The 13208-nt window shown below is 39.9% G+C and overlaps 1 protein-coding gene across 1 annotated transcript; it reads left to right on the forward strand.

Moving 5' to 3' along the window:
- The first annotated feature begins 200 nt into the window (after positions 1-200).
- LOC124136365 (protein Ycf2-like) lies at positions 201-12715 on the forward strand. The gene is made up of 3 exons (XM_048401564.1): positions 201-233; positions 1649-2501; positions 11544-12715. Exons 1-3 carry the CDS (start codon positions 201-203, stop codon positions 12713-12715), a joined length of 2058 nt encoding a protein of 685 aa, XP_048257521.1.
- The last annotated feature ends 493 nt before the right edge of the window (positions 12716-13208 follow it).

Consider the following 13208-nt stretch of genomic DNA (forward strand, 5'->3'; position numbering starts at 1 on the left):
AGCGCCAGGTTGGGTAACAACAAGTACCATCTTTTAACGTCCTTTGGTATGACGCGGTCAGGGATCAAACCCAAGACCTTCCGCCCTCCGGGCAGACACCCTATCCACTCGACCACGGAGGCGGTCTACTTATTTCTATACCCATGGGTAATAATCACAATAAACGTTTTGATTTAGACACGTCGAAGAGCCATTGCAACATGGGGGCAATAACAAATACATTCTCCAGGAGTGTGGGCGTAGTTTAGTGATTATAGCATTGGCTCGAAATGCCAAGTTCGAATCCCCAATTCGGGACAATTAATATAATATGTCTGGAATAATAGGCATAGAACCAAACTCACACACTTCCAAACTGCAGCCTGCAGACTGACTATTATGCGTCGAGTCTAAACCAGGGAATATAGTCAGCTGCATTCGAGCCACAACATCGCGAACTGGAAACACCATGAATGAGTGAGTATGGTTTTACGCCGCTTTTAGCAATATTCCAGCAATATCACGGCGAGGGACACCGGAAATGGGCTTCACACATTGTACCCATGTCGGGAATCGAACCTGGGTCTTCGGCCTGACGAGCGAACGCTTTAACCACCAGGCTATCCTACCGCGCCCTCAAACACCATGAGCAACTACCCACGACACCGGGACACTTCGGCACACGATCAGTCATGGCAGTGCCTGACCACCCGATACCGATACCGATACTGAATGATACCGATATCGATATCAATACCGAATGATAACGATGCCGATACCGATACCAAATCATACCGATATCGATACCAATACCAAATCATACCGATATCGATACCGATACCGAAAGATACCGATGCCGATTCCGAATGGTGCCGATACCGTTATCGATTCTAACGGGCACTGAGAGCCTATTTTGTAGCTGGGATATCCACAGACAATCGTTATTCAACAGCGTTGATCAACAAGTTTGTTTGTTGTTTAACGCCGCAATCTGCAATATTCTAGCTATATGACGATTGTCTGTAAATAATTCAGCCTGGTCCCGACAATCAAGTGATTGACATCATGAGCATCGATCTACGCAATTGGTATCCGATGACATGCCTCAACTAAGTCAGCGAGCCTGACCACCCGATCCCGTTAGTCGCCTCTTAATGGTTGCGATCTTCATTGGATTGTTTGTCTCATCTCGATAGAGTTATTTTCAGGCCACCATGAGATAACATACAGCTAAGGGGGCGTGAAACATTTACTCACTTACTTGTATGGCAATGTCAATGCTCATCTTAATTGATATTATTCTATAAATAATGTATTCTTTAAGAGTCAGCGACATACTAAACTACAGTGTGATTTGTGGAATCTGGTTTTTATGGAATGAAAAGAAAGATCATTACACTCATGCTAATCGCTACTGATTAAACTATTCAAGAACAATTTGCAGCGTTGAAGTTTAACGTATTGGGAAAAACCTCAAAGGCCATATAGTGAGTGAGTTGCTTTTAGCAATATTCCAGCAATATCACAGCGGGGGACACCAGAAATGGGCTTCACACATTGTACCCATGTCGGGAATCAAACCCGGGTCTTCGGCGTAGAGACCATATAGAGATCCTCACGATTTAAAATGTAGCACATAAAAACATAAGCTGTGAACAAGTACTTCCAGAACAAGTACCTCCAGAACAAGTACCTTCAGAACAAGTACTTCCAGAACAAGTACTTCCAGAACAAGTACCTCCAGAACAAGTACCTCAAGAACAAGTACTTCCAGAACAAGTACCTACAGAACAAGTACCTACAGAACAAGTACCTACAGAACAAGTACCTCCAGAACAGGTACTTCCAGAACAGGTACTTCCAGAACAAGTACCTCCAGAACAGGTACTGCCAGAACAAGTACCTCCAGAACAAGTACCTCCAGAACAAGTACTTCCAGCTCAAGTACTTCCAGAACAAGTACCTCCAGAACAAGTACCTCCAGAACAAGTACTTCCAGAACAAGTACCTCCAGAACAGGTACTGCCAGAACAAGTACTTCCAGAACAAGTACCTACAGAACAAGTACCTCCAGAACAAGTACCTTAAGAACAAGTACCTCCAGAACAAGTACTTCCAGAACAAGTACCTCCAGAACAGGTACTTCCAGAACAAGTACCTACAGAACAAGTACCTACAGAACAAGTACTTCCAGAACAAGTACTTCCAGAACAGGTACTTCCAGAACAAGTACCTCCAGAACAAGTACCTACAGAACAAGTACTTCCAGAACAAGTACCTTCAGAACAAGTACCTACAGAACAGGTACTTCCAGAACAAGTACCTCAAGAACAAGTACCTCCAGAACAAGTACCTACAGAACAAGTACCTACAGAACAAGTGCCTCCAGAACAAGTACCTACAGAACAGGTACCTCCAGAACAAGTACCTCAAGAACAAGTACCTCCAGAACAAGTACCTCCAGAACAAGTACCTACAGACCTACAGAACAAGTACCTCCAGAACAAGTACTTCCAGAACAGGTACTTCCAGAACACAGGTACTTCCAGAACAAGTACCTACAGAGGGGGGGGGGGGGGGTCAATCATAATCTAACAGTACAGACATATGTGTTTTTATAACAATCCACGTATTTCTGCGATTTCTGCGTAAAAAAGAGTTTGATTGATTTATGGCCCTATTCAGCTATTGGATCCCCCGCCCCCAGGCCAAGTTATCAAGACAAATAGCAAATCACACCGCTCAATAGCGCTGAGTAGTACATACTTCCTAAAAAGCAATAGTGTTTTCCTAAAAACAACGCTTATATCAATGTTGATTCTGTTTGCGGAGTAGATGTCATCAAAGTGGAAGTCCTCACCCAAGCAATGGTAATACTACCGGATGTCCATTATGTAATTTCTAGTTTTTGGATGACATATTGTTCTCAGTAACCTTAATGTGGAAATAGATAGTTTAATGGTTTTATATTCAAGTTGGTAGTTCCGCTATTCAACGTGTTCAGTCATTTCTGAGACATAAATGCAAAGTATAATTACCGTATTCGACGTAATAAGCGCACCGCTCTAATAAACGGCCACGGCGATATTTGCTAATATATTGGCTAATGAACAATCCCAATTAGCACCCCTTCCGATTGATTAATGTACACAAGGCTTATTTATTCGCGTATAATACGCACTCGTTATATGCACACTTAATTATGGGCAATTAAATTCGGGAAAAATATATCTGTCGTACATAAACATTTCAGACTGTCAGCATAAACCACGAAATTAATCTTTCAACTCAACTTTTTTTCACCAAAATAATATTCTAATTTTGAGATCGCCCTGGGCGCTTATTACGTCGAATACGGTAATTAAGTCTACGCTTATTTTTTTTGCATTTATAATTAACTCGAACGTTAATTTCAAGATTTATAGTACATACTATTCAAAAGAAGTTAAGGAACACCCGATTCCTTCATATGACTATGGTTAGTCATTAGAGGAAGCGATAAATCGAGAAAGCGAGAAAGCGACAGAGCGAGAAAGCGAGAAAGCGAGATAGCGATAGAGCGAGAAAGCGATATTTCCCATAATGCCGTACATTAAAACGGTTTTTGCTGATATTTAGTGATCCTGTAATTCTCACCGCTATTTTGCCTCTTATGATTAGATTTTTTAAACATCTCGTAGTAGATAAATATGTAACAAAATACACACGTTTCTCGTTTAGCTTGCATATTTTCTTGTAGTGTAATAAATAAACAAGATTCAAAGAATACAGATAGTCACTGTTCATATTTTCATTTTGTTCATAGTATCCCCCCCCCATTCCTCAATCAAACTTAAAACTGATAAAAAGGAGATCATATATGTCAGTTTAATTAGCCAGATTGTATGGTTTTCAACGTCGAAAGAATTATTTTTGTTGGTAATTAGATTTGGAATTGAAGCCGAATATGTACTCGTCCGATTTCGGGATCACAATTATGTTCATTAAGTTGCATGTACATTATGCATACATATACACAGTTATGTTTCCCTTACAAAATACAGATGAATTAGATATATGTCTCTACCTTAAGTCACATATAGGACTTTTCGAGAGCGTCAATAACCCGTTACCCCATTCGTTGGATAATAGAAATGAAATGCATTGTAAATATTTTTTAAAAACAACTCGTTTCTTATAATGACTTTCGATCAAACTGTCTTCGGGAATTAAATTTAATGCTAAAGTGCTTGTAAAATAAAGTTTAACTTTCCCGCCAGGAGAGACTAGATATCTAATTATAGTATAGGCTCAGGCAGGAATATACATATTTATGTAGCAATTCTCTATCCATTTAAACTGTATGGTTAACAATTGTGCGTTCTGATGTGAGTTGTGTTGTTATCTACTACCTTTTTACACAGACAATGAGTCGGACACACACACACACACACACACACACACACACACACACACACACACACACACACACACACACACACACACACACACACAGAGTTCGATTCCCCACATGGGTACAATGTGTGAAGACCATTTCTGGTGTTACCCGTGATATTACTGGATTATTGTTAAAAAAGCGACGTGAAACCATTCTCACTCACTCACTCACACACTCACAGCGGTGGTTACTAAATTACTATATGCAAGTACATATATTTGTAGATTTGCACAAGACAAGAAACACAATTCAAGTTAAACATACATCAAATGTCAAAAAGAACATTTACGGACAACCTTATGACACACTGTAACATCATATACTACCGAAAACAAGTTATAGAACACCCACAATTATAAGATTGTATTTTTGCAAAACAATCAGCCATGACTAATTAACCATAGTCTTCTTAACTTCTTTTGAAAAGTATATATTTAGATTTTAACCTGATTTATTTAGAGCGTAATGCCATGATCTGCCACGCGCTTTCGGCGTGATGGTCACATACAACTGAATAGGACCATAATTAAATCAATTACATTTTACGCAAAAATCGGTGGATTGTTTTAAAATCACCTACGTCTGTACAGTTAAATTATGTTTTAAGTAAATAGTGAGAAAAGTTCAACATTACCTCCCAATTGCAGCAGATATCACATGCAGCTCCTGTAGGGGTCAAGAGGGGATATTGCTTAACCGCGAGAAAGCGATAGAGCGATAAAGCGAGAAAGCGATAGAGCGATGTCCCCTCTCGGCCACCATACAAGGCAATAACATGGGTCAAATACGAAATCATGTAAATGCACTTGACGACTTGATTGTCTCGAAAGAGGCATCAGTTTTTGATTCTCGAAGTGGTGGAAGCTCAACTTTGGTATTTCCAAAAAGGTAACCGCACTTGGCAAGTAGATCAAAGGAAAGCTTCCTGTTGTTGCGGTTCGAAGCCGGCCAAACAACACATAGTTTCAACAAGCATTTTCATATTTTTATGCCACTGACAACCACCACAGATATATTTACACTAAAACAACCTACACAAACATAAAACTCACATAAAGCAGTTAGCGAAACAACGCATAGGTAGGCTACAAGCTGGTCTGCTGATATTAGTGTACTCGTATTTGGGATGATTATTGCCAACAGTGTCAAACTGCCATTTCTCAAAAGTAAGAACGATAATATTTTCATTGTAATCTCGCATGAGAAGTTGTTATTTTTACATTATATATTAAACTCTATAGCTGCTCGATTTTATGAGACTGAATCAACTTAAACATTATTGACTGGCATAGCAGCAAACATAAACAAATTGCAGATCATGCAATCACTGCCTTTAAATACAAAAAATACGATTTATAACTTTGAAACATAAAGTGTCAAACACGTGCAACTACTCTGTTAACTCTTTCTAGATTTAGAGTGTTTCAGTAAGTCAAGTACTGGCAAAATGAGAGCGACAGTTACACTGGCCATAGTTATTGGGTCAGGCCTATTTGGCTGGTTATTAAGACTCGAGTCTTTGAAATGTAAATGAACAACGAAATATCTTTTAAATATGATAGAAGGTGTCTAGACTTTTCTATCATAGACTTGCACGAGCATTGTTTTCATCGTTATATTTCAGGGTCTGTATGGCCGCCTTGCCTGGTCCCATCCACCTACACGTGGAAGCATAGTATCCTATAAAGGATACATGGTGCATGCTACCAGGAATTAAATATTAATGATATTCTTTACTGAAAAATAATGCTCAAAATTGAATATACAGACGTGCTTGTCTACGGTATTAACATTCATTTGCGATATTGTCTTCGTCCTCACTAATATTTAAGCATTAACTTTTACTAACTATGAAAGCAATACACTGTTATTTGACAGTACAGCATCCGAGATCCATCACAGGCTTACTCCAGTGCTAGATAACAGCTGTGGACTTGGGTGTTTAGATGACTATAATATAAAATGTATCCCGCTAAATTTGTCATATGAAACCGAACTCTTGTTACCTTTCTCATGTGATGATAAATAGAGTGTGTCATCCATCCATATACTAGTATCCTAACACACCCTACTTATCATACCTTTAGAAAGGTAACAAGAGTTCGGTTTAATATGACAAATTTAGAAGGATCAAGTTGTGATAGCCGGCAAGTTGTTCTGCTTTAATATATTTCAGCTTCAGTTATATATTGGCTTGCTTATTTGTTGGGTACATTTGACTTATGACGGTTTATCATTAACGAGGAGAGCAGGGTCAGCATCCCGGCTTGTAATAAGATACGCAACAGTTTTTCTCTTGACCAATGAAAGATCGAAAAATAAACATATCGGTTTAAGTTGTTGCTTGATTGACAGTGTCAATTAAGAGAAGGGGTCTTTTATTGATCGGTGATTTTTTTGCTCTCTATAGATCTCAATACACCCTTGAATATTATTGTAACTTGCCCAATACCAATAAATTGACAAGACTATTTTCCGACAACAGCACCAAACAATTAAGAAATATGAAAATTTACAACTATACTAATGTCAGTTGTGGGTGGAAAACCCAAAGCCATGAAGGTCTTTGACGTTTAATTGATTGGTGAAACCCACGTGCAGGGGTATAATGATGACAGACCTGGAAACATAATCAGGGCAAACCGGGATTCGAACCCACGAGCATAGGACCTTCACAGCGAATTATGGTTCCCTAGATGACTGGGACACTGGTGCTCTTGCATCTTTTAACCGTGTCATCACTGTACATTGAAGAGATAAGACTTTAATAGATTCCGTAGACAAACAGCACCCAATGTCCAAACACATACAAGTTGTTGCAACTGTTAATATGAAGGCAGTATTAGGCAGAAACAAGCATGACCATGACCATGACATGCACACCTTGTGATCGGACGCACCGCACAGGAACGCAACAATCCAGATTTTTATCCAATCAGAATAAGTCCAAAACGTGTACCTCCTTAGCAGCAAATGGCCAGAAAGGAAAAAAAATAAACAATTTAGTTTCCAAATCGTCTTGCCCCTATGGGCGTTTATGAATGTTATACTCACTCATCGTCATTTATTCGCGTCTCGTACATTCATAAATATACCGCAGACGCCATGCACGTGCAACCCATGCAAAATGTGATATGTTGTACATTGCTACAATAAATTAAGAGATTTTCATCCAAATTAAAAACTGATGTGAGTCGGGTCTTTTAATCATTGATATTTTTATGTTTGAAACAAACTTTAAAAATCAAACGTCGACAGATGTGATTCACATGAAGCGTGACTGTTTGGTAAGTGTATTTATGTGTAAAGAAAGAAGGGAACAGTTACTTTCTTCGTGTGTATGTTGGTACTTGTGGACAATAACATGGTGAGAGGCTGGTGTTGGGTACGGAGCCGGAAGAAATCTAATGATTTTTAAGAATTCAATTCATTATTGTCAATAGGAGACAACGACCTTACAGTACATCACTGACACGCAAAGGCACTGTCGCCCTGCCGCGTGGTGGTGTCATGTGAGAGAGGGCCAGGGTGAGAGAACGTCCTCCGGGTGATACCCTACTCTCAGCGAAGGTGAGTGGGAGTCCGTCCGGACAATCTCTAAACATGACAGGCATATCCCCTTAATGTATTATTTGACTCGTCAAGTAGCGTCGACAAAGTTATCGAGAGTATTCTATGCTTGTCCGAATCGACTGATGAGTATCGGATGGTTACAATGTAAGACAAATTAGTAGGAAATGGTTACAATGTAGGACACAAATGTAGGAAATTTGTTTAGGTGTTTGCAAGAATCTTCTGAAAAGCCCGAAGCCCGAAGCCCGAAGTCCGAAGTCATATGTGACATATCGATTCAACGCGTGTCTACAATGAGGACATGTGGTGTGATACTGACTTGGATTCAATCTGTCGCGTAGATAGATAGATAGAGAGAGAGAGAGAGAGAGAGAGAGAGAGAGAGAGAGAGAGAGAGAGAGGGAGATATATATATATATATAGAGAGAGAGAGATAGAGAGAGAGGGGAGAGAGAGAGAGAGAGAGGGAGAGAGAGAGAGAGGGGGAGAGAGATCTAGATCTAGAAGTCATATGTGACATATCGATTCAACGCGTGTCTACAATGAGGACATGTGGTGTGATACTGACTTGGATTCAAGCTGTCGCTTGAGAGAGAGAGAGAGAGAGAGAGAGAGAGAGAGAGAGAGAGAGAGAGAGAGAGAGAGAGAGAGTCTGAATAAATATGATATATTATTGACTTGCGTATTTTATGAATCTACACAGTGACATTGTTGCTACCATATGGATTAAAGTTGATACATTCCCGGATGCATCGATACAGTAGCTCACCTGACTTCAGGCTTGTGAAGCACAAGGTTCCTGTCAACTGGTTCCTCTCTCCTCTGCTTGGATCCCCCGGGTACCTGGTTTTACACATGAGGTGTTCTCACTGTCTTTGTGAATATTTATTCTAAAATAATATGTAGGACATAGTGAACGAGAAAGTTAAAATGTAATTAATGCTGAACGGTTATGAATATGTAGATAATAAAACTATTTTAATAGTTATAATTAGATAATTAAATACAATTATTTAATCTTAAGTAATTATATACATTAAAGTAAAGCTTTCAGAGATATTTGTAGATGTAATGCCGAGAGGCAAGCTGTAAATTACACGATTTGCTTTCATAAAATATTAAAACATCAAACATACAACACCACTCCGAATTTGTGGTCCGTTGCAGAATACTATCTTAATTATAACACAAGAAACCTGTTAATATATACGGTTTAGAATTGGTCTTCAGCTGCCCAGGCTTGTTAGTGGCGCCTAACGAGATCGGGTGGTCAGGCTCGCTGACTTGGTATTCTTAATGTGTAGATCGACGCTCCTGATGTCAATCACTGGATTGTCTAGTCCAGACTCGATTATTTACAGACCGCCGTCATATAGCTGCCCCTATTGCCGAGTACGACGTTAAACAACAAACAAACAACGGAAGAAAGGTTCAATTAAAACAGAAGGCGCGAAAGATACTGAGATTTCATTATTTTCATTCTAAATTCTCGGAATTATTCGGATTCATACAGTTTGCATGTCGCTCTTTCGATTCATATCTCAGTATAATCATTAGCCAATCCTTAACATATCAGGCAATAACACGTAACTAAAACCCCGTCCATTGCTTCACCAACTCCAGACCACCTCCGTGAGAGGGGAAGGTCCGAGGTTCGATCCCCGGCAGCGTCATACCAAAAGAAGTTAAAATTGATGCTTGTTGTTACCCTGCCCGCCGCTCGGCATTAAGGGGCTAAAACAAGGACTGGTAGGCTTGGAGTCAGTATACTGTGTCTGAGTGGGCTATTAATTTTAAACTGCGGCACTTTATTTCTGTATATAATCGGCATCAGTCCGGACTGGTGCAAGCACCCACACACACACGCGTGCATGCACGTCGTAATATAAGTGCAATGATCTTAGACGCGACGTCAAACCCATTTCACCTCATCAACTCCAACATCTGTTTCATCCTCGTCATCTTCTACACAAATGGCGCACACGCACAATGCAATGTAACAAAGGCGGTGTACAGTCCCGTCTGGTTTCGCTGCTACGCAACAATTGAAAATCCATGAGAATATTCAGAATACATAGGGGAGTATCGAATATGTGGAAATATGAGACAATATGCATAAATGTTGTCAAAGCGAGTCCGTCATGGCATTGAGTTCAATGCCCAACACGTCGTGCTGCTAGCACTGGGTATGTAATGGAACGCATGTCAGGGAGTAGAAGCACAATTTGTTTATTTCTTATGTTCAGAATTGAAGTGATTCAGTTTTTATCTTGAATTGTCAGTCCAAATAGCAATGACCTGTGAGAATGCGCTTCTTATTAAAAATTGTTTTGCTGGCATTAGCTTTTTGTAAGCTACAGAAAAATTTCAAGGAACGTTTGAAATTTATTTGTTATGTCCGACTTTCACTACCGTTCTTTATCATTGATGTTTCCGTTCTATGTTAAGATTTACAGCTCAGTCTGACTTAGAAATCTACTGTATATTTAATTCTGAATCAAAACAGAACATTTTAATTTTAATGTTTTCCTATAAAGAAGCAAAAGTATATAAATCCAGATGAAACAAAATTATCGATTTATCACATGCATTCATTAATTTGTAGTATTTAGTGCTACAAACCTACATATACCTTATCTGTGTGCAGAGAACAGTACATTAGCCCGGAAAGCATCATTAGAGATAGTTTCAATGGCTGTTTATGAGTATTTATGTTCAATAATTGATGTCCAACTCGGTTGGGCTGGATCGTAAGGTTTCCGTTTCCGTTTTGGGAACCCAAACAACGTGTAGCTACCGTCCCTGTGTCAGGTTTAAGAATTAGAATCATACTCGGCACATTCCTTTCACGTTTCGGTAGCCGAAGTTTACGAGAATACGTGAACATAATACAACATTAGTTTGTCTAACATGTCACCTTAGCAACAGGCATGCATGGAATAAATTAAACAATATTGTAAATCATGGATGCATTCGTAACTCTCTGCAAAATCAGGCATTACATGTGAAACAGAGAATTGTAACTTGTAACTCATGATAACAACTGACATGCTTAAGTGTTAACAATACAATATTTTAAAATTCGTTAAAGTTGTTCAGCAATATATCTCATTCTTAGTGTATTTGTGACTGCTGTATATTGCGCATTGTACGGTGTCATCCCATAGTTCACGTATCAATACGTATAGAAATACTTGAGTGACGAGACGTGTCGCGATACTTAATTTGCGCTGTTTGTGCGTGAAATCCATTGTACCACGTGGTGTGGCTAACACGAGGATGCTGTAGAACTCGCTGGTATGCAATCAGATTTAGCAGCTTGTTCCGCGAGAGGCCGTGACGCTGATCCAGTGGTCACAAGGCAGGTTATTGCAAACATAAGTGGTAAATATTACATTTTGAAAATCGATACAGAATCAAGCCATGAATTGATACAGCGGGTAGGCGTATCAGGTATCGTAACGTCAGGTGTAAATTCCCGATGTATCGATACATCGACACCGCTGGTCTCTTTAGTGTATTCAAATTGAATTTTGCATTCATTTCATTTCAGTGATATGCTGCTCTGGTCCGGTTGTTAAAGTAGTCGGTGTTATACTGGCTGACACCATGGGGGAGATTGACGTCAATGCAGAGGTTCATACGAAATTATTTGGGAGGAAAACAGTCATTCTGATTTTGTTTTCTGTGACAATCACAACATTGCTATCTGTACACAAGAAACTAGAAGACATGGTTAATAAAACATTGAGAAATCAAGACATCTACCATGCAATTCGAGCACGATTTGATCACCTTAATTTCAACCTTCACCAAGTCTCCGGAACCGTCCCTCAAAACGAGGAGAATTTTGAAAGCATTTCTTTGACGAATGTGTCCAGATTTTCTACACCATGGCGAATTGATGAGCTTGTGTTTCATGAGGACAAATCACCCGTTCTTGTCAAAGGAAACATGCATTTCGCTGACAATCAAAGCAGAGGCATTTTCTTTAACTATCTCAAAGATTTCAATTTCTACAAACCAGTTTTGAACGCCGAGAATAGGAAAAGACTGATACAGACTCTAGAAGTGTTTGCCGACGTGTGTCTTAGGAACGGCATACGTCACTTCCTGTTTGGCGACACCTTGCTTGGTTTGTATCGGCACCAGGGATTCGTTCCATGGACAGGAAGTTCTCATGTTTGTGTACACGAATCTGATTGGTTGAAATTACGTTCTTCTCTGATGGTCTTGCCTCATTTCAGCACTGACGTGATTGGGAACAAACCGTGGAAATTTTATTCCAAGGAATATCAAGCTAACCATCCAGATCCATTTCCATATTTGGATATTTCCTTCTTTAGAAAAGACGTGTCCCATATATGGTCAGTAAATCCTTCAGCAATGCCTTTGTTTCTGTATAAGAAAAGTGACGTCTTCCCATTGCAATGGAGACCTTTTGAACAGTTGTCTCTACCAGTTCCACGTAATATGGAATTCATACTCAAAGAATTTTACGGGAATGTGACTGATGACTGTCATTCGGACAACTTTCTTGTTGCCAGCTACGTCAGGAAGATCTCCAACTCGTTTGTCAACCTACCATGCAAGTTTCTGCATGCCGTCTACCCGTTTGTATTTCGTAAAACATCACGTGATACACTTACTGAAGTCTTAAAGGTAGGACACACTGTGCTGAGTTCAAGAACAGAAAAAAATCATATGCATAAAATAAAGCATTAATATTCAACACGAAGTTTGTTTGTGACTGGGTCCAACACCACAGTATTTAGATGTTGTTATTCGTTCAGTGAGTGAGTGAGTTTGATTTTACGCCGCTTTTAGCAATATTCCAGCAATATCACAGCGGGGGACACCAGAAATGGGCTTCACACATTGTACCCATGTCGGGAACCCGGGTCTTCGGCGTGACGAGCGAACGCTTAAACCATTAGGCTACCCGACCGCCCCTGTGTTATTCGTTCAGGTGCTAGAGGGATACTGTTTACTCGGTATGGTGAATGTTGTTTAATATCAAGCCCATATTAAGGCAACGTATTGATATTTGAGTCTTGGGGACCGCCTCTAGTGGTAGAGCGTCCGCCCGGAGAGCGGAAGGTCCGGGGTTCGATCCCCGGCCGCGTCATACCAAAAGACGTTAAAAGATGGTACTTGTTGTTACCCTGTCTGGCGCTCGGCATTTAGAGGCTAAAACAAGGACTGGTCGGCTCGGAGT

This window comes from Haliotis rufescens, unplaced genomic scaffold (genome assembly GCF_023055435.1).
Source record: "Haliotis rufescens isolate VD_foot unplaced genomic scaffold, xgHalRufe1.0.p SCAF_22, whole genome shotgun sequence".
Classification (NCBI taxonomy): Eukaryota; Metazoa; Mollusca; class Gastropoda; order Lepetellida; family Haliotidae; genus Haliotis; species Haliotis rufescens.

Bases quoted from the DNA above. Each gene is read 5' to 3' on its own strand.
- LOC124136365 (XM_048401564.1), top strand. From the start codon at position 201: ATGGGGGCAATAACAAATACATTCTCCAGGAGT. The intron at 234-1,648 runs GTGGGCGTAGTT...AAGTACTTCCAG, and splicing joins CAAATACATTCTCCAGGAGT to AACAAGTACCTCCAGAACAA. The intron at 2,502-11,543 runs GTACTTCCAGAA...ATTTCATTTCAG, and splicing joins AACAAGTACTTCCAGAACAG to TGATATGCTGCTCTGGTCCG.